Source organism: Phyllostomus hastatus, unplaced genomic scaffold (assembly GCF_019186645.2).
Source record: "Phyllostomus hastatus isolate PE091 unplaced genomic scaffold, TTU_PhHast_1.1 phas_scaffold_46, whole genome shotgun sequence".
Taxonomy (NCBI): Eukaryota; Metazoa; Chordata; class Mammalia; order Chiroptera; family Phyllostomidae; genus Phyllostomus; species Phyllostomus hastatus.
The window spans coordinates 5,267,779-5,290,513 of NW_025334032.1; the positions used below are offsets into that span (position 1 = coordinate 5,267,779).

Here is a 22,735-nt window from a genome sequence, read left to right on the forward strand (position 1 = left end):
TTACTTTGAGATTATTCATATATATCACTGATAACATGTTTTTATGTTGCATTTCTCCCTTGGCAATTCTGGTTTTAAAAACCAACATGTAGCATTTAGAATACTACTGTTTTGCCCTGGCTGGGGGTAGCTCATTTGGTTAGAGCATCATCTCCATACACCAAGCTTGGGGGTTCAATTCCTGGTCCAGGCACAAACAAGAATCAACCAATGAGCATGTAAATAAGTGGAACAACAAATCAATGTTTCTCTTTCTCTCTCTCTCCCTTCCTCTCTCTCTCTCTCAAATCAAAAATAAAATAATAAAATAAAGTAAAAATAAAAACTACTGTTTTCATGAAAGGTTGCAAAATTGTCATTGGAAAGCTTGGCTATAATAGCCAAGTGAAATATCTCAGTTTAACTAACAAATTAAAAAAATGTTAGTGTATACATCTACTTCCATCATGTTCACACCGTGATGTTTAACTGTTCCTCTTAATTTCTTTGGCGAGAGAACTTTAAAAATTGAGATACTCCTTATGTATTTCAATGTCACTAATCTTGTTAAACATTAGTACTTTTTTTCCTTTCAGAAAATATTTCTTACTTATTGAACTTTATGTGAGTTCTTTTTGTGGTTCTTCAGTGAGACTTTGGAACATCCATATCTCTGTACTTCTTCATTTTCTACCGTTTTATGAATCATAATAGTGAGTCATTACCACTGGGATGTACCCTAATTCTCAAAAGCTGAAGCCTGAGCTGATTCTAGCATGATTAAAACAGACCCTGCTTTTGCCAGCTTTTCTGTTTTTACAGTTCACATATTTCTCATCATTTGGTCTTCTTTCACGCTATTTGGGAGCAAATTAACAGACAGGCCTTTATTTCTCAGACTCCAGGTTTCTCCCCTTCAACATATCCCTTTACATTCTGCCCATTTCCTGTGTTTGCTATGTGTTTTAAACAGTATTTCAGACTTACTTTCTTGTGATCAAGCAACCTTATTGTGAAAAAAAAAATCTGTCCTACCAAATAAGATTAGAAATATCAGATTATTTAGGGTTTTGAACGTGGTCAGAGTTTGTTTTTTGTGGGTTTGTTTGTTTGTTTGTTTTAGTAGGAAATGGAGATCTTTAAAACTTTACAAAGAAAAAAACTCATGATGGTGCAAGATTATAGAAATCTTACTAGGGTTTGTAAGTCATAGAAAAGGGGAAGAGAAAAAAGAGCAATCTTGAAGCAGTCAGGATGGCTCATTTGTCAGCTGTGATATGTCTCTCTCTCCTCCCTCCACAATAGTTTTAGAGACAAAAATTAAAACATTGTCCTGTGGTATCTGTTAAAGAAAAAGCATCAAACGGAACCTTGTGTTAATTGGGTTTACAAGTTATGGTACAACATTAAGGGAAAAGTTTATAGACTAGCATAAGGTACTGTGGAAACCTAAACTACTTTGGAGTAACTTTTGGAGCTCTGAATGAATGATGATGGGATATTAGGCCCTCTGTGCCTTCCTCTGCTTTTCATGTCTTTCTCTTCTCCTCACATTCTTTTCCTCTATTACTTATTCTTTCTTCTCTTAAATTTCTTCTCCAGATTGACCAGAGAAGAGTACAGTATAGCAATTCACATAATGCATCTTATGCCCAAGATTTTCAGTTGAATTTTAGAGATTGAGATTACTTTCTAGAAGTCATTAAAAATGAGGACAGAAGCTACAGAAGGAAGTGAAGGCTTTTTAGAGTTTTGAAGTTGATTGGGCTTGTGAAAGGACCAAGTATCAAGTTCAAGACAACATTAGAAGACATTCATATTTAGAGATTGCTTTCACCTTCTTATAATTAAAATAGTATTTATAATGCCAACACTGAATTTGAATGCTTATTAGTCCATTATAGCCCCTCCCTCATATTGATTTATTTATACCTTCTGTCTATCCCCCTTTTCCTTCCCTTCTTTTCTATACCTTTTTCCCCTATTCTGACCTCAGGTAGCCTGGACCTACCAAGAGAAACTTTCTGTCCTCTGCCTTGTTGAGCTAATTGCAACTCAGTCCAGGGCTGACATAGAATGTTGTATTAGACAGGATTACACAAGAAGGGAGTGACTCATGGACTTTGATGGATTGACTGATTTAATCCTCATTGGAGGACATTTTTTCATTGCTTTTTGAGAGAGAGGAAGGGAGAGAAAAAGGGAGAGAAACATCAATGTAAGAGAAAAACATTGTGTCTCTCATATGTGCCTAGACCAGGGTTTGTTTGTGCCCTGATTAGGGATGGAACCCACAACTTAGGTATGTACCCTGACCAGGAATTGAACCCAGGATTTTCGGTTATGGGACAATGCTCCAACCAACTGAGCCATACTGGCCAGGGCTAGACGTTGGTTTTTAAATGTTAAACGTGCAATAAATGAAGTTATGCCACTGTCTTGCTATAATTGGCACAGAAGCTCTGGCCAGGTGGCTCAGTTGGTTGGAGTATCATCCTGTACACCAAAATGTAGCAGATTCTATTCCCAGTCAGGGAACATATCTGGGTGGTGTGTTCAATCCCCCCAGTCGATGTTTCTTTCACTCTCTCTCTTCCTTTCTGTCTTTTAGAAGCAAACAAATAAAAAAACTGACACAAAAGTGCTTATAAAATAGAGTTATAAACACTTTTATTACTGCAACTTACTTTTTCTTATCTATAGGCAAAAACCTAGCTTCCTTTCAAAGTTCTTCAAAATTTGGCTTCTTCATGTACTTCTCTCACCACCATGTACCATATAATTTAGTGACACTGAACTTTTTACTGTTTCTGAACATACCATCCTATGTCAGGATTCTGTGCCATTGTGCAATCACTTTCTTTAACAAACACATGGCACTTAACTACATACCAGAAACTTGTGGTAGATTATATTATTTGTTCAAATATTTTTTGTTCGTTCAAAATATTTGATGGCCTTCTCTACTGGGTCCCTCCCTACAGGTCTTATATTGTATATGCCATTAACATCAGACTTTACTTTATGACTTTAATTAGCCATTAAAATGTGAATAGAAATGAATGTTTTACAAGCAGAAGTTTTAAGAGCAATTGCTTGGTTCCACCATTGTTCTTTCACTTTTACCATGAAAAAAGCCTGTGCCAGACAGAAGCCCAGATCTCTGAGTGAAGAGAGCACATGGAACAGGGCTGTGGTCAACATGTAAGATAAACAAGAAATGAATCTTTGTTATAAGCTACTGAAATTTGGGATAATTTGTTAGCAATATAACAAACAGTATAACCTGGAAAAAGGAGACTAATATAGCTATTTTCTAAACACTTTACAAATACTATCTTTATTAGTCCTCATAAAAGCCTGATGATGTAAGGACTGTTATCTCCATTTTCTAGATAGATGAAGGAACTGTGGTATAGAGAACCTAAGTAATTTGCCAAGGATATAACATTAAAAGTAGATGAGACAGGATTCAAATGCAGATTCTCTAGCTTTAGTGTCTGTGCTCTTATGAGACAACTTTGTATAATCACAGTTTCTGTCAACTGTATTCCTTTTTTCACTGTTAGATCCCTTCTTTTCCTAGAAAAATTACATTCATTCAAGTCCTGACAAGTATTTTCTGAGTCAGTTCTATCTTCCAGTTTAGGGATTATACATTATTCTTTATGATCCTAGTTCCTGGCACAATGTTTGGCATTTTACCTACATTCTATAAATAATTGTTGCATTTCAAAATTTAGTATTATCAAAATAATTTTTGTGCTATAAAACACTGTGATACTTTGTGATTGTCAGGATGCTTTCAACGTGTACTGCCTTACTAGGTTCTTCACACAATCTCTACAGTGGTGGAGAACCTAGACTTCCCGTTTTAAAGATGAGGAGGCTGAGGCCCTGGCTGGTGTGGCTCAACTGGTTGGATTTCATCCTGTGAATCTGAAGGGTCACAGGGTCAATTCCTGGTCAGGAGGCATGCCTGGGTTGTCAGTTTGGTCCCCAGTCAGAGCACATGCAAGAGACAAACAATCAGTCTCTCACATCAGTGTTTCTCTCCTCACTCTCTTCCTCCCTTCCCCACCTTCTAAAAGCAATAAGCATGTCCTGGGGTGAGACTAAAATATATACATATATTAAAAAAAAAAGATGAGGACACTGAAGTTCAGGTGCCACAACTGATTAGTGATAGAGGTGGGACCAAAGGCCAGGTGTTCTCGTCATGGTCAGGGTGGTGCACTGCACTTTTCAATGCTCTCATCCATGTCTTTTTCAACCACAAGACACTTATGTACAAAGCTATTCTTAGATCTTCCCTTGACTGTACCAGTAACATGAGGCCAGGTTTTCATCAATGGAGACACAATTCTGGAGGGAGATCCTGTATATGAAGAAGTTTTGAAAGCATGCAGAGGTGCTGAAAAGACACATATGAACAACAACTTTCTGTAGCTTTCACTATGAATTTTGTGGGCCAACCAGTATCCAAGAAAACTTTGTCCCATTGGCAGCCTCTACTTTCTTCCTGATATGCAAAATCCAGCCCATAGCTATACTTTCTCTTCTAAGAACATCAAGATATTTAACTGGTCCTCCATCTGATAGGTTAAAGATGCAGCTCAAACTTCACCCTCAATACACATGTTATCTGTGTTTCTGGCATTGTCGTGTATAAGAAAAAGTACAGAATGGCTTTTAGAAAGTTTAGATATTTACCTGGTTCAGTAGTACTGCTAGTCACAGGAAAAAGAAATGAAGATAAGGAAGAGGTTGTCAAGAAAACAGCCATACTTTTTAGTTTTAGACAATTACTGGTAGATTATCTTATCAACTGCAGCACAGAGCATTTTCCCACAGGGTCTTCACATTCTTTTCCTATCACGAGATGGAAAGTCTTGAAACAATTTTGATTATCTCTTTAAACTGATATTTTAAAAGTGAAAGTGTCCAATATTTTTTTCCTCTTTGGGGCTGATTGTGTTATTTCTCTTCTATCTTGATAATAACTTCTAGGAAAGGACTGTGGTGAAATCAATGCATGTTTATTTTAAATATATGCATTATTTATAAACAACAGCACAGCTTATCAGAACGTCTTGTCATAGCCGTGGCTGTGTAGCTAAGTGGCTAGCATGTAGTCCCTATGTGCTAAGGTTGCAGATTCAATCTCCGGTCAAGGCACATACAAGAATCAACCAATGAATGCATAACTAAGTGGAACAACAAATCATTGTCTGTCTGTCTGTCTGTCTGTCTCTCTCTCTCTCAAATAAATTTTTAAAAGAAATTTTTAAGTCCTTTCATGTTAGTTTATGTTGGCTGGGAATGTCTTCAAGCTATCAGAAAGATTGTTTTTAGTACTAAAATCTTACCTCATTTTAAAGATTTATGTATTTGGAAAGGTCCAGATCTTTCTAGATCTTCACATTTACTTTTTATGAAAAAAGTATTTTTTCTGTTTATGAAAGTATTATTACATACGATAAGGTTCACCAATTTTAAGTGTACGATTTGATGAATTTTGCTATATACAATTGAATATATATTGTATATACAGTGGTACCACCACAATCAAAATAGAAAACTGTCCGCTCTCCCCATTTTGTTCATTCCTTTTGCTCTTTGTCCTCTCACTCAACTATTTTTATATAACCCCAATCTTCATGTCATTATAATTTTTCCTTTTCTAGAATTTCATATAATTGGAATCATATAGTATGAAGTCTTTTGTGTTTTACTTCTTTCATTTAACATGATGTTTTTGAGATCCATCTACATTTTAATAATACTTCATTCCTTGCTATTATAAGTATTAATCTATAGTATGGTTGTACCACAATTTGTTTATCCATTCACCAGTTAATGAACATTTGGGTTACTTCCAGGTTTAAATTATTATGAGTAAGTCTGCTATGACATCTATGCACACATGTTTATGTGGACATGTGCTTTAACTTGGGTAAATTCTTAGGAGTAGAATTCGTGGGTTTTATGTTAAATATATGTTTAGCATTATAAGATAACTACCATATTATTTTACAAAGTAGTTGTACCATTTTTCATTTCCACCATCAGTGCATAAGAGTTCCAATTGCTCTGCATTCTTGCCAATATTTGGAATTGGTCAGTTGTTTTAACTTAAGTTGGTATGTAATGGTATCTTGTGATACTAATTCGCATTTCTTTAGTGACTAGTGATATTGAGTGTTTTTTAATATATTTTATTGATTGTGCTATTACAATTATCCCATTTCCCCCACTTCATTCCCCTCCACCCTGCCCACCCTCTCCCACCCACATTCTCCCCCTTTAGTTCATGTCCATGGGTCATAAGTTCTTTAGCTTCTATGTTTGCCATACTATTCTTGCCTTCCCCCATCTATTTTCTACCTACCATCTATGCTACTTAGTCTCTGTACCTTTTCCCCCTCTCTCCTCCTCCCACTCCCGTGCTGCTAACCCTCCATATGATTTCCATTTCTGTGGTTCTGTTCCTGTTCTAGTTATTGCTTAGTTTGTTTTTGTTTTTGTTTTAGGTGTGGTTGTTAATAATTTTGAGTTTGCTGTCATTTTACTATACATGTTTTTTCTTTTTCTTAGATAAGTTCCTTTAATATTTCATATAATCAGAGCTTGGTAATGATAAACTCGGTTTACTTGACCTTATCTGAAAAGCACTTTATCTGCCCTTCCATTCTAAATGATAGCTTTGCTGGATAGAACAATCTGGGATGTAGGTCCTTGCCTTTTGTGAGTTGGAATACTTCTTTCCAGCCCCTTCTTGCCTGCAAGTTCTCTTTTGAGAAATCAGCTGACAGTCTGATGGGAACTCCTTTGTAGGTTACTGTCTCCTTATCTCTTGCTGTTTCTAGGATTCTCTCCTTCATCTTAATTTTGGCTAATGTAATTATAATGTGCCTTGGTGTGTTCCTCCTTGAGTCCAACTTCTTTGGGACTCTCTGAGCTTCCTGGACTTCCTGGAAGTCTATTTCCTTCCCCAGATGGAGGAAGTTCTCTTTTATTTATTTGTTCAAATAACTTTTCCACTTGTTGCTCTTCCTCTTCCCCTTCTGATACCCCTTTAATTTGGATGTTGGAACATTTAAAGATGTCCTGGAGGTTCCTAAGCCTCTCCTCATTTTTTTAAATTTTTATTTCTTCATTCTTTTCTGTTTGGTTGTTTCTTTCTTCCTTCTGATCCACTCCATTGAATTGAGTCCCAATTTTCTTCCCATCATTGTTGGTTCCCTGTGCATTTCCCTTTATTTCACTTGTGTAGCCTTCATTTTTTTCAACTAATTTGCAACCAAATTCAACCAATTCTGTGAGCATCCTGATCACCAGTGTTTTGAACTGTGCATTTGATAGGTTGGCTATCTCTTTATCACTTAGTTGTATCTGCTCTGGAGCTTTGATATGTTCTTCCATTTGGGCCATTTTTTTTGTCTTGTTGCACCTATTATGTATGAGGGGCAGAGCCCCAGGTAGTGGCAACCCAGTTGCTGGGTTGTGGCGCTGTATGTGGAGGTGGGGTCTGAGAGGGAACAATGGTGCTTGCTCTGCTCTCTGTCAGATTTCAGTCCCTTCCACTGCTTCCTCCAAGCAAACTGGGCCTTTCTGGTGCTGATTCCCGTGTGGGTGGGTTTGTGTACATTTTAGGACCCTGTGGGTCTCTCTTATGAACTGTCCTGTGAGGCTGGGAGTCTCTCATGGCACCTCAACCCCCACAGGTGTTTTCAATTGGTGTTTTAAGGCTTTATTTCCCTGCTCTGGGACCCTGGATTGCTGATCTGTCTCGCTCCCCAGTTTCATCTGTTTTATTTGCATGTGCAAATGTTGTACCCTCCAGTCAGCCAGCTGCCTTGCACGCCATGCCTGCCGCCTCGCTGGGTCTGCCCATTGCTACTCTGTGCCTGGGTTTGTCAGCTACTGCCTTGTGTGCCCAGTGCCACCGCTTTCTTTTTACTGCTCTCTCTGCTTGGCAGCCCAACTCCGCCCTTCCTACCTGTCTGGATGAATATGTCTATTTTAACTCCTTGGTTGTTGGACTTCCATACAGTTCAATTTTCTGTCACTTCTGGTTGTTATTTTGTTTCTAAATTTTTGTTGTCCTTATTTTGGTTGTGTGAGGAGGCACAGTATGTCTACCTACGCCTCCATCTTGGCTGGAAGTACCTTGAGTGTGTTTTCATGTGCCTACAGACCATTTGTATATCTCCTTTTATGAGATACTGGTTCAAATCTTCTGCCCACTTGTTCATTGAATTTCATTTGTCTTCTAATTGAGTTAAAAGTACTCTATATTCTGGACATAAGACCTTTGTTGGATATCTTATTTAAGAAATCTTTACAAATCCAACGTCATGGAGATTTTATCCTATATTTTCTTCTAGAATTTAATAATTTTTGCTATTACACTGAGGTCTAAGATTCAAGTTGAATGTACTTCTTTTGAGGTAAGGGTTGAGATTTATTCTTTTTCCATACTGATAACCAATTGTTTTATCACCATTTGTTGAAAAGACCCTTTTCTCCTTTGTATTACCTTGGCATCTTTGTTGAAAATCAGTTGACCATTGCGGATCTATTTCTTGACTCTCTTTTCTATCCAGTGACTTATATGTCAATCCTTATACCAATATCATACTGTCCTGAGTACTTTTGCTTTATGGTAATTCTTGAAATCAGGTATCCCTGTTTTTCAAAACTGGAAGATTGACTTTTCACATGCATTTTTAAGTCAGCTTGTAATTTCTTCAAGAAAGGAAAAAAAAAACAGTTAAGATTGTACTTGCTGCCCTGGCTGGTATAACTCAATGGTTGGAGCATCATCCTATACACCAAAAGAAGGCATGTTTGATGCCTGGTCAGTGTGCATATGGGAGGCAGCCTATCGATGTTTCACTCATATCCATACTCGCTTTCTCTCTCTCCCCTCCCAAACCCTCCCTTTCTCCCCTCCTTTCCACCTCCCCTTTCCCTCCCTTCTTTCTTTCTAAAAAATCAATGAATAAATCCTCAAGTGAGGATTAAAAAAGAAAGATTTTGTTTGCTCTTACATTGAAATTATAGATCAGCTGGGAAAAATTACCACTGTGATGATTTTAAAATACGCCCACAAATTGTTTTAAATTTGAGAGATGCAGCTTAATTCCCTTTTGCAATTTTTCATTAAATGTATTCCAAAGTGTTTGTGGGTCTGTTGATGCTATTTTAAGCGGAGTGGTTTTTATAATTTTTGTTCTAATTGTTTGTTGCTAGCATATAGCAATGCAGTTGATTTCTGTATATTACTATTATATCCTGCAACTTGCTAAATTTTATTATTTCATATAGTTTTTTTATGAACTCCTTAGGGTTTTCTACATACATGATCATGTCATCAGGAAATCGTTTATGTTTACTCTTTTCTTGTCTTGTTCTTTGTCTTAGAAAGCACTGGGTTTTTCACCACTGAATCTATATCTATAAATGCATAAGCTGTTTTAGATCTTCATATTCATTATTTTTAGTCTAATTTTATTATTTTTATTATTTTTCTTTTTAGTCTATTATTTTTACTTTTAGTCTAATATAAGAAACAAGTTTTAACATAAACCTGTTTGCCCCTTAAGTTTTAGTTTACTGAATCAGCTTATGAAAGTGGATATAATTTTAAAGGGGAATGGTCTCCTTGTTAAAATGTGTATTTAAAAGTATTTACATTTAAGCACTGATTAAGGCTTTATCTATGTGTTAGAGACTCTAGTTATTTCTCATTGTGTTTTTTCTTAGGAACAGATCCTTCATTTTATTTCCCAGTTTTTTTTGCATCTAGTTATAGCCATCACACTAAATCCTGGCATCTTGGCCAGTAAGTTGTAAACTTATGCATTGGTGGGACTTAAGTCCTTCCTTATTTTCTTTTCCCTACTGCTTGGAATGCAGTTAAGATGGTTGGAGCTCTTTTAACATGAGAGAGAAATAAACTTCTTTTGTATTTAAGCCACTGTTATTTGTAGTTTTCTGCTTTATGCGGTGAACCTAAGTCTCCTGATGAATGATTTTCCAAAAAAGGAATGCTTACAGCAGCTTTCTAAGACAATAGTCTGCGATCAGTCTAGTTAATTCTCTCCCTATTCAACTCAGCTTCCCAAGAATCAGAGGGATATCCAATGTTTTAACTGGATACTTCAAAATGATATTAAAAGAGATAACAGAGCTATAGGGAGTTTATCTGAGTCATTTTTGAACTTGACAAAGAAACAAGAGAAGCAAGACTCTTTCAATAAATGCTGAAGTCATGAGTCTGTCTGCCATTATAGGAGTCATTTCATGATTAATTGCAAATGGCAGAAATAACTTCAGGCATTACTAATTTTCATACATATTCTTTGGGTAATAAAATAAGTAATTTCCAAAGTTCCTTAACTTTGGAATATTCTTTCTTTAAGATTTCCAGTGAAGAAGAGTGACTAGGAAAATGTAAGGTCCATAAGAGTAAAGATTTTCTTTGTTTTGTTTGTGCTGCATCCCAGTGTTTAGAATACAGTTTGGCACATGACAGATGTTCAGTACATATGTGTTGAATAAACAAATGAGGCCTCAGTGGGTCTTGTTCCCTCAGGACTTGAGTGCAAATGAAGTCTGTATAAAAGGGTCCAGGTGTGCCCTGGCTGGGTGGTCAGTTGATTGGAACATTGTCTCATACACAAAAAGGTTATAGGCATGACTCCCATTCAGGGCACATACCTAGGTTGCAGGTCTGACCACTACTCAGGGTACACACAGGAGGTATATGTTCCTCTCTCACATCAATATGTTCTCTCTTTTTCTCTCTCATCAATAAACGTGTCCTTGGGTGAAGATTAAAAAGAAAAAGGTTCCAGGTATAAGAGGACATTTATTCTTTTGGTCTCTGTCTTGCAAAGGCAGTACTTTGCCCCCAAGAAAGCAGCCCATTGTTTTTGTCTTAATGCCATTAGATGATAGGTTTCTTGAATGTTGGAACCATGGTCCACAAGGACCCTGGCAGTGCAGTTTGCTCTGTGGGCTTTTGTTCAGCCACAGTTGGCTGGAGCAAGAGATCAACAAACACCTGGTGTCATTGCTAGGTCATGGTTTCTCATCTTTGCTTGCTGTGGTTTCATGCTAATACTAAACAAGACAAGAGGACAGTGAAGTTTACTGTCTATAATAAAAAATGGTTCACATGTTTTCTACCCTGCGAATTAAATTCTTTATTTGCCCGATGAGCATTATCTCATGATTCCCTTTCTGAAAGGACTAAATCTGAAAAATTGGAGTAAGCATGTAATTGATATCCATGTTTATTAGTGGCCAATAAGAAAAAAATTTCCTTTCGTTTTACATTCTCAGTGAGATTTATGAAATAATAGCTTCTACTGTTGGCTTATGAGGAGCTCGTAGCTCTAGCCCAGAGCTATGGCCTGGCTCTTTGGCCTATGCTTTCAACTGCATATGGCCTGGAACACTTTCTAGTTCTGGTTCTGGTTGCCTGATTCCAGGCCTAGCTGGCCTTCCCAGACAAATGCTGCTTGTTCCTTTTCACTGTATCTCATCATCCTGAACCAGATTCCTGGCCTGTGCAAGTCCACTCTGGCTGCTTTCCTTCTCATTGGATCTCACAGCTTGATCTGGGGCTTCCTGGCACTGAAGGCCTGCTAGAACCCCCTTTGTTAGAATTTCTCCTGGCGTGACATGCAAATATGAGCAGATGGTCTATATTATAAAGCCTTTTTTCACAAACTCATTGGGTTTCAAGAAAACTCTCACTCAGAACACCCACTATGAGAAGGATTTATGAGATAATGGAAGTTAAAGTTAAAAGTAATGTGTAAATATAAGGTAATATAATAGTAAGTGATAATCTCTCAAAGATTTTGCTAGTATTGAGGTAAAATTTAATATTCTTATCCCATCTTCTCATAGAATAGGTTGGTGTGATTATCAAATATTTATAGGAAGCTAAACTCTTTAAGCTCTTCATATTTTAATTTTTTGTGGATACCTAAAACATTTTACAATAACAGTTTGTTTATTTGAAAACTTGAGTTCATGCTGGAGTACCAGAGGCATGGATAGGTGAACTCTACCTTTTTGTCATATGGGAAAGTGTAAACTTAGAATCAAAAAAGCATTCTAGCCCTAGCCGGTGTGGTTCAGTGGATTGAGTGACAGTCTGTGAACCAAAGTGTTGCTGGTTTGATTCCTAGTCAGGACACATGCCCTGGGCTGAGGGCCAGGTCCCCAATAGAGGGTGTGTTTGAGAGGAACCACACATTGATGTTTCCCTCTCTTTCTCCCTCCCTTCCCCTCTCTAAAAATAAATAAATAAGATCTTTGAAATATAGTATATCTACTGGCAACTTCCCAATTTCCTTTAAAAATATATAAAATAACATATTTTTCTTTGTGGAGCATTTATTCATTCTTCATTCTCCCAGCAAATACTTGTAGGGTAGTTAATATGTGCTGGATGCTGTTGTAGGCACTGAAGCTAAATATTGATCAAAACCAACCAAATTTATTCCCTTCTAGAGTGTGCATTCAAATAGGAAGAAGCATTTAGGATTGAGATTTAAGCAAATGAATATGAAAGCACTATTTTATCCCTGCCAGATTTTGCACTAGTGTTATTTGTTTTTTACTGGGTAGAATATTCCAATTCTTCATTGGATCGTCTGGCTAAAACTGAATATACATTTTGTAAGTATATACATGATGATAGGAAAGTGACGATCTTTAACCTTCATCAGTTTCTTAAGGGAATCTATAACCTATCCCCCCTCCCCACGCACACAGAAGTTAAGAATCTCTACTGAATTGTGAACTCTGTAAATACAAGCAACAACTATGCCTTTTCATTAGTTTGTTCCTAATTTCTTTAAGAGATATGATTGCATATAACCCATAGACACAGATAACAGTGTAATGATGACCAGAGGGAAGAGAGGACAAGACTGAGTGGAGGTGGGCAATGGGGGAGGAAAAGGGGACATCTGTAATAGTGCCAACAATAAAAATTAAGTTAAAGACATGATTACAGAAAGCAAAAGTAACACTGTATTGATGGATTTATTAGATATATAAGTATAGTATATAAGAAAAAAATTAGCACAGTGGATGAGGGTGATGTTAAATGAATTAAGACTAAAGTAGAAGAGGAGAAACAAAGAGCAACAGATGAAACAAAACAAACAGATGAAACAAATAGAAACCAAATAACAAAACCGGTTTTTCATGATAAGTACTTTAAGTGTAAATAGTTAATCACTTCAGTCAAAAGGCAGAGATTGTCAGACTGGATTTAAAAACACAATGCTGTTATGTGCTATCTACCAGACACACTTAAACACAGAAAAAGTGTGAAGGTAAAAAGATGAAGAAAGCCCTGGCCCATGTGGCTCAGGTGGTGGCTGGGCATCGTCCTGCAAAGTGAAAGATCAACAGTTCAATTCCTGATCAGGGCACATACCTGGGTTACAGATTCGGTCCCCAGTGGGGGCATGGAAGCAACCAGTCCATATTTTTCTCTCACGTCAATCTTTCTCTCTTCTTCCCCCTAACTCTAACAATAAGTAATTTTTTAAAAAGAAAGGATGAAGAAATAAGTATCATGGAAACAGTTTAAAAGACAATATTAGTATTAGAATATATTTCTATATCAATATTACTAAAAACAAACATATTTTGTTATGATGAAAAGGTCAGTATAAAGGTATGTGTGCCAATAGCTTCCAAGTACATGAAGAGTTTCCAAATACATGAAGTTAAAACCATAAGAACTAAAAGGAGAAATGGACAAACTCACAATCATGGTTAGATACATACTTTGAGGCTAAAATGAAAATGTTTAATTTTTTACTTAATTCAAATCTCACAGTTCTAATTTGGTCAACTTTTCTGATATTTCGTTATGTTTATAACAACATTTTGCTATGTAGAGCTAAATTGTGTAATTTTGCTGTATTATAGCCCCATTTTCTGTTTTCCTTCCTACCCAGATCTTCAGAAAAGGAATTTCTACTTCCTCACCTCCAGTTCATTTTATAATTTTTGTCATCTTTACTTCCTCTTCCTTTTTTGTTTATTTATTTTTTGCATTTTCTTAAATTGTACTTTATTGATTATGCTATTACAGTTGTCCTGATTTTTCCTTCTTTGCCCTTCTCCACCTAGCACCCCCTACTCCCTCAGGCAATCCTCCCACCCCTGTTCACGTCCACAGGTCATGCATGTAAGTTCTTTGGCTACTCTATTCCCTGTACTATACTTTACATCCCCGTGACTATTCTGTAACTATCTATTTGTACTTCTTAATCCCCTCACCTCTCATTCTCTCCCACCCACTCTCCCATCTCTTTAACCTTTGGCACTTTAATTATGATGTGTCTCGGTGTGGTCCTCTCTGTGTCCATCTTGTTTGGGACTTTGTCCTTCCTGGACTTGCATGTATATTTCCTTCATCAAATTCAGGAAGTTTCTTTCATTATTTTTTTAAAATAGATTTCTAATTTCTTGCTCTTTCTCTTCTCCTTCTGACACCCCTATGAAACGAATGTTGGTTTGCTTAAAGTTGTCCCACAGGCTGCTTACACTATCCTCAGTTTTTTGTATTCTCTTTTCTTCTTCTTGCTCTGATTGGTTGTTGTTTGCTTCCTTATCTTCAAAACATTGATTTGCTTCCCAGCTTCATCCACTGTACTCTTGCTACCCTGTAAATTGTTCTTTATTTCAATTAGTGTTATCTCTCATTTATGAATGGATCTTTTTTATGCTGCTTAGGTCCTCACTAAGTTCCTTGAACATCCTTAGAACCATTGTTTTAAACTCTGCATCAGATAGATTGCTCTTCTCCATTTTGTTTAGCTCTTTTTTTGGAGTTTTCATCTGTTCTTTCATCTGAGCATGTTTCTTTGTTCCCTCATTTTGGCAGTCTGCCTGTGTTTGTTTCTGTGTATTAGATAGACCTGCTTTGACTCCATGTCTTGGTAGTGTGGCCTAATGTAGTAGGTGTCCTGTAAGGTCCAGTGGCACCTTACAGGACACCTACTGTAAGATACAGTGGTCCTGTAAGATACAGTGGTCCTGTATCACCCAAGCAGGGTACTTGAGGTGTGCCCTTTGTGTGAACTGGGTACACCTTCATCTTGTAGTTGAGCCTTGGTTAATGTTGGCAGGTCAATGGGAGGGATTTACCCAGACCAGTCAGCTGCATGGAATGGCTGTGGCCATGGAACACCAACCTCTCTCCTACATGGAGGATCAGCCATAAAGGGTCAGAGTTGTAGTGCTCTGACGTGGTCTTTAGCTGTCTACTACATGCACTGGCCCTGGGGTTTCCTGGGTGGTGCAGGACAAGATCAGTCCTTTCTCTTCTTTAAAAAAGGTATTTTTGTTAAGATAGTCCTATCCCCCATACACCTCCTCTTCCTTCTCCATTATCATGCTGTAAAAGAAACCTCTCTCCATGGTTCTGTGCTTACTACTGAAGTGTGTGTCAATAAACAGTAAATACTAAATTTTGTGTTTTCAAATTTTACAGGAAGATGAAAAGAATATATGATACATTTTAAAAAACTTATTAATACCTGTATACTGAGTTTATATGAACTGCTGTTTAGTCTTCCATTAGATGAATAAATCACTCTTTAACTATTTCTCTACTGGGGACATGTTTCCATTTCTTAGCTCTAACATTGCAGTTCAGTATTCTCTAAAGCAGGGGTGTCAAACTCATTTTCACTGGGGGCCACATCAGCTTCATGGTTGCCTTCAAAGGGCCAAATGTAAGTCCAACTCCTTAACAGTTAAGGAGTAGTTACATTTATACAGTCCTAAAATTATTTCAGCCCATTTGAAGGCAACCAGAAAACTGATGTGGCTCCCAGTGGAAATCACTTTGACACCCCTGGCCTAAAGCCTACTTCCAGCTCTGCTACTACAGTCAGCCCTTTCTATGAATGGGTCTCGCCTCCACATATTTAACTAACCACAGATCAAAAATTGTTTTAAAAAAAGAAGGAAAAGAAATCCTAAAATGTTTCAAAAATCAAATCTTCAATTTGCCACATGTCAAGCACTACACTGCATCTACAAGAATGAAATGACGTGTGGGCATACCCTGCTGTGACCTAAATACAAATATAGGTTATGTGTAAATCCTACCATTTTTTATGAGGGATTCGAGCATTCTCAGATTTTGGTATCCATAGGGGTCCTGGAACCAATTCCACTTCAGATACAGAGGGTCAACTGTATTTTCAAATTGCTCTCCAAATTGGTTGTGCCTCTGTACCTCCCTCAGGACTATGTAAGAGTTCTCAGTTCTCATCCTCACCAAAACTTGATACCAAATTTTTCCATTTTTGCCAATTGTTGTTATATTTAACATAGTTCATTTTATATTGTATTTCCATAAAAACTGGTGAGCATAAACATCTTGTAATGTATTTGTTAGCCATTTGAATTTCTTCTACTGGAATTGCCATGTCATCTGCTTTTTAAATTGGGTTGATTGTCTTATAAATTTATAGAGTTTCTTTATGTGTTCTGAATACTACCTTTGTTGACTACTATTCTAAGTACCTTCTCCTAGACTCTAACTTTTTACTTCATTTATGATAAATTTTGGCACACTGTAGCTTTTATATTATAATGTAAATAAATGTACTTATTCTTTTATAGTTTGTGCTTCCTGTGTTTTATTTAAAAATGCTTCCCCATCCCATTGCCAAAAGATGTTCTTTCTGTATTTTGTACAGAAACACTTACGGTTTTGTTTGAATTATATTTGTGTCTTAATCCATTGAGAATTTATGTGTGTGATGTCGGGAAGAAGGGCCTTGTTTTTTCTTTATCTTTAGGTAGAGCTTGTGTATCCTTTTCCCTTTAATTTACTCATTTCTGATGTATACCAAGTGCTCTTGTACTCAAGAGTCTGCTTCTGTGTTCTTGTTCTTTTAAGTCTATTTGAGTAGCGCTACAGAAAGCCGATGCAATTTTAAGCACTCAGATTTTATACCATATCTTGAAATCTGATAGACCTTGTTATGCTTCTTGAAAATTACCTTGGCTGTTCTGGATCTTTTATTCTCTACTTTTAAATCTTTTTATTGTAGTATGTAACATATACAAAAATGTCCATAAACTACAGGTGTCACAAAGCCAAACAAATCACTATAAAGTGAACACACTAGATAACCCCACACAGGTCAGCACACTGCCAGCCCCCAAAGCCCATCCCTCCTGTGACTGCTGTCCTAGGACATCTGGTTGTTGCCTTCATGCTTTTGCTTTGCAGTTTTCCCACACAATATATAGTTCAGATTAATCCATTTACAAAAGTGGTATCATAATATATGTAATCTTTATGTCTAGTTTATTTTTCCTAGCATATTATTTTAAAAATTTAAACCTTAAATATTCCATATGAATTTTAGGATTGGTGTTTAGGTTCCAACAACAACAAACCCTGTTAAGATTTTATTTTTTAATTATATTGAATTTATATATTAATTTGGTAACAATTGATATGTTAATTTTGTACCTTCTCACTCATGGATGTGATACCTATATTTATTACTAGGGTTAGGATTTTCTCTTATATGGTTTTTTAGTTTTCTCTATAAAGGCCTTATATAATTTATTATATTTATTCCTAAATATTTTATAGTTGTTGCTGTTATCTGCTGATAGCTAATTGTTTTACATGTGGAATGAAAACATGTGTTTTACATTGTTTCTCAGTGGAATGAATTTTATCTTTGGTAACTTTTAAGGATTTCTTTTTCTGTTGCACTACAGTGGAACTGGAAATAAATTTTATTTTATTATCCTTCTTTGGACTCCAGAATTTTCCATCTGAGAATTTATATTTTTATGAATTCTGGAAAACTCTCAGCTATTATCTCTTAAAATATTGTCCCCCTCTGCCTATATTCCCTCTGTGGTCTACTGGCAGCTCTGAGACATACACTGAGGGCCTCTCTGTATGGAATCCTCCCGTGTAGAACCTGGGACCTCCTCTCCAGGCCTGCTGTATCCTCCTCAGAGCCTCCTCGACCCATGTCCTTCGGAGTTTTTATCTTTTTGCTGTAGAAGAAAGGGTAAATATGGACTATGCTGAGTATGGGAAGGAATTGGGATTGTTTTTTTACAGAGTTAAGAATCCTCCACTTCACTCCTGCCTTACATATTACCTGGTGTCTCTAATCCCTGAAGCTGTCCTTTTGCTGGCATTTGGATTTACTTTTTCCCATATACTAGTGGATTCTAATTATACACTGTTTTCTCCATCTTGTTAGTGTGGTTCAGGATTATAGAAGATGCTTTTTGGTTTCATCAAATGTGGAGTTTGTTTCTGTTTTTGCTGTCTTTGTTGTTTTGTGCCATTTTTGAGATAAGTGGCATTGAAATGATTTGAAACCAAAAGTCCTCTACCATTCATTCTTTAGCTTGCTTCAGTCTATCCTCTGCTCCCACCACTACACCAAAACTCTTCTTATAAGGTCTCAAAAGGCCTCCGTTTTGCCAAATGCAATGTTCATTTTCCTTTCTCTGTCTCACTTGAACTCTGAGCTGTATTAAAATAGATGACTAGTATCCCCATCTTAAAACATTGTTTTGTTAGCTTCACTGATACTAAACTGTCCTAGTTTCCTTTCTATTCACTAGTAGCTCCTTGCCAATTTTCTTTATTGGCTTTTTCTACTCTGTCCCTCCCCAAAATATTGATGTCCCCTGGGTTCAATACGAAGTCCTCTTCTCTCTTCTGTTACAGGTCCCCACCCTCCTATTACCTTATTTAGCCCCACTACTTTACATGCCATCAAGTACCAGTAACTTCCAAATCTTTATTTCTGCTAACTTTTCCCTTAGTTCCAGATTTGTATATCCAACTACTCACTTGATATCTCCACCAAGTTTTCTAACAGACACTATGAAACTCATTCCTACATTGCATTTGCTGCTTTCTGTCTGAAATGTTCTTACTATTTTTCAAATCACTGGTACCCCATTATCCCTAATATATCTACTCAAGTGTCACGTCCTCTGAAGCTTCCCTGATCACCCTACCTAAAGAAGTGCCTGATATAAGTTTTATTTGCTTTATTTGCTTTATTTCCTTCACAGAGCTTGTCTGGAATTCTTTTGTGTGCTTGCTTGTTTACTGTCTGCTCTCCATATGGACCTCTATTACCTCTATAAAGGTGGACTTTGTTGATCATATCTTCTGCTGAATTCTAAGTACCTAGAACAGTACCTGGTGTATGGCAGAAGCTAATAAATTCTCGCTTAATTGGTTAACTTTATTAATAAAAAATGGGGACTTCTGGACAAGATGGAGGCATAGGTAGATACATTTTGCCTCCTCACAGAACCAAAAGAAGGACAACAACAAATTTAAAAAAAAAAAAAAACAACAAAAACCAGAACTCCCAGAAAATCAACTGGGTGGAAGTGTAACAACCAAGGAGTTAAAGAAGAAACATTCATCCAGACCAGTAGGAAGGGAGGAGATGGGCAGCAAGGGGGTGGCTGACAAAGCAGGTGGTCCTGTGTTTACACGCGGATAAACCAGGAGTAACAACTGGGGAGTGAGACAGACCATGCAACCCAGGATTCCAGTGGGGGAAAGAAAGCTTCAACCCTTCTGACTGAAATAACCAATGGGGGTTGCATCAGAGAGAGAAACTCCCAGCCTCAAAGGAGAGTTCGTTGGAGAGACCCACAGAATCCTAGAACAGACACAAACCCACCCACCTGGGAATAAGCACTAGAAAGTCCCACTTTGTGGGTAGCAGAGGAAGTTACTGGAAAACGGCCAAGAGCTCAGCAAGTGACATTGTTCCTTCTTGGACCCCTCCCCCACATACAGTGCTACAACCCAGCCATATGGGTTGACCCACTCTGGTGAATAACTGCAGCTTGGTGTGACAAGACAAAAACATACGGCCCAAAAGAACAAACAGATCGAAGTTCCAGAAAAAAGTACAACTGAGTAATGAGGAGATAGCCAACCTATCAGATGCACAGTTCAAAACACTGGTAATCAGAATGCTCACAGAAATGGTTGAGTGTGGTCACAAAATAGAGGAAAAAGTGAAGGCTATGCAAAGTGAAATAAAGGAAAATATACAGGGAACCAACAGTGAAGGGAAGAAAACCAGGACTCAAATCAACAATTTGGAACAGAAGGAAGAAAGAAATATTCAACCCGAACAGAATGAAGAAACAAGAATTCAAAAAAATGAGGAGAGGCTCAGTTACCTCCAGGACAACTTTAAGCATTCCAACATCCAAATCATAGGGGTACCAGAAGAAGAGGAAGAGCAAGAAATGGAAAACCTATTTGAAAACATAATGAAGGAGAACTTCCCCAATCTGGGGAAGGAAATAGACATCCAGGAAGTCCAAGAAGCCCAGAAAGTCCCAAAGAAGCTGGACCCTGATGTGGACCCCGGCTTGTGGGGTCCACGTCATTATGGATGAAATGAGACATTCACACGGATTACTGAATCTGGTAGAGGAAAAGGGACAACATGGCTTTTCTCTCAAGGGGAGCAAAAACCTTGGCCCTCGCTCCAGTGAGCTTTTATTGTCTTACTGGGCACATTACAAGAAGGTCCTCATTAACTATGCACAGGCTCGATTTAGGAGGTTAATTTACACAGAAAACAAAGGAGAGGATGCTGGTAATCACATCACAGAAGAGGGATATTTGCAAATGAAAAGGCAAAATTAGTTGGACCAGTTACACTCATCTTTGGAAGGTTTAGCATGGTTTTTAGAAAGTTGCTTTGCAGTAAATGTCCTCAATTCAGGGTGAGGGACTTTTAGCAAAAAGCAAGACTCGTAGCGGCCTAGGTATATTGCAGGCCTGATTCCCCATGGGAAAACCTCTCCATGGGCATGGGTCCTGTGCATTTCCCAGTGGGAGCTGGGCGCACACCACGCAGAGTGACCTCCCACAGACCCAAGGAAGCATACAACAAGGCACATCATAATGGTGTTACCCAAGATTAAAGATAAAGAGAGAATCTTAAAAGCAAGAAAAAAAAAGGAGACAGTTACCTACAAAGGAGTTCCCATAAGACTCTCAGTTGATTTCTCAAAAGAAACCTTGCAGGCAAGAAGGGGCTGGAGAACAGTATTCCAAGTCATGAAAGGCAAGGACCTACATCCAAGATGACTCCATCCAGCAAGCTATCATTTAGAATGGAAGGACAGCTAAAGTGATTCCCAGATAAGGTCAAGTTAAAGGAGTTAATCGTTACTAAGCCCTTATTATATGAAATATTAAAGGGACCTATCTAAGAAAAAGAAAGAAGATAAAAAATACAAACATTAAATGACAACAAACTCACAACTATCAACAACTGAACCTAAAAAAAAAAAAAATAAGAACAGAATAAGCAAACAACTAGAACAGAAACAGAATCACAGAAATGGAGATCACATGGAGGGTTATTGGGGTGGGGGAAAAAGAGGGAAAAGCAACAGGGAATGAGTAGCATAAATAGTAGATAGAAAATAGACAGGAGAAGGTTCGGAATAGTATAGGAAATGTAGAAGCCAAAGAACTTACATGTAGGACCCATGGACATGAACTAAAGTGGGGGAATGATGGTGGGAGATGGGGTGCAGGGCAGAGGGAAATAATGGGGAGAAAAAATGGGACAACTTTAACAGCATAATCAATAAAATATATTTTAAAGATATTAAAGGGAACTTTTCTCCTATTAGCACGTTGTCAAATATGTTCTAATTTGGTAGGAATAGCTTCTTACCTAAGAATCAAATTCACAAAATTAAAGGGTTTTTTTTTTTTCCACAAAGGAATAGCCATACTCATTTTTACCTGGAAAACCATAGACCATCTTTGGACTTCTCTTGCCACATTAATAACCTTAAAGATGAAACATAGGCTTGTTTGTAAACAGAATTGTTAACTGCTAACTATTGATGAGGATTTTAAAAATCTAGAAATATTAATAGAAAAAAATTTTAAAGTATGGAAATTTTAGATTGCCTTTATTTTCTGATAAATTTATTCTGATCGCAGGGTCACATCATTGAGCATTGAAGTTGTTTTCTACCAATTATCTCTCTCTGATGGCCTCATGCCAATAAAAGTAACCACAGTGTGTGTGAAAGTATTTTGATAATCAGATCTTCTGTGGTTTTTATAAAATGAAAACATTGTGTTAAAAATATTTTACCAGTACTTTGACTGTTAGATGGTTAGGATTTTGCTATCTCTCCTAATTTAATAAAAGCAAAATTGTGTACTGAATAAATTAAATTTTTGTTGAATTGTTCAGCTTAGTATCCTGCAGCTTGATAGGAATTTTGGTTATTACCTAATACTGCTAAAAGGAAGAAAAATACCATCTGAAGTATTTTGTGGTTATTGATATCTATATTAAATACATTCTTTAAAATTTTACTGCATTTAAACAATCCAGTTGAACTTTTTTCTTTTAGATTTCCGGTATCTGCTACAACAGCAAAATATTACAAGTTCACCAGGTGCTGTACATCCCTAGCTGGATGGCAAGGTTCTTTTCGTGGACGCTTGAGCCTATCTTCTCATCTTCAGAACCCACCACCGAAGCCAGAATTGGGATGGGGGCCACAGTGGACATCCAGAGACAGCAGAGAATGGAAGTGCTTGATCGGCAGCTGATGCTGTCTCAGTTTACACAGGCAAGGCGACAAAGGCAGCAGCAGGTAAACGATAATAATTAAAAAT

The 22,735-nt window shown here is 37.2% G+C and overlaps 1 protein-coding gene across 1 annotated transcript in view; it reads left to right on the forward strand.

Moving 5' to 3' along the window:
- UBAC2 (UBA domain containing 2) overlaps positions 1-22,735 on the forward strand; it is a 250,542-nt gene that overhangs the window by 160,254 nt on the left and 67,553 nt on the right. The window contains exon 7 of the mRNA XM_045821244.1: positions 22,468-22,713. Within this exon, the coding sequence (XP_045677200.1) occupies positions 22,468-22,713 (246 nt within the window). The remainder of the gene's footprint in view (positions 1-22,467; positions 22,714-22,735) is intronic.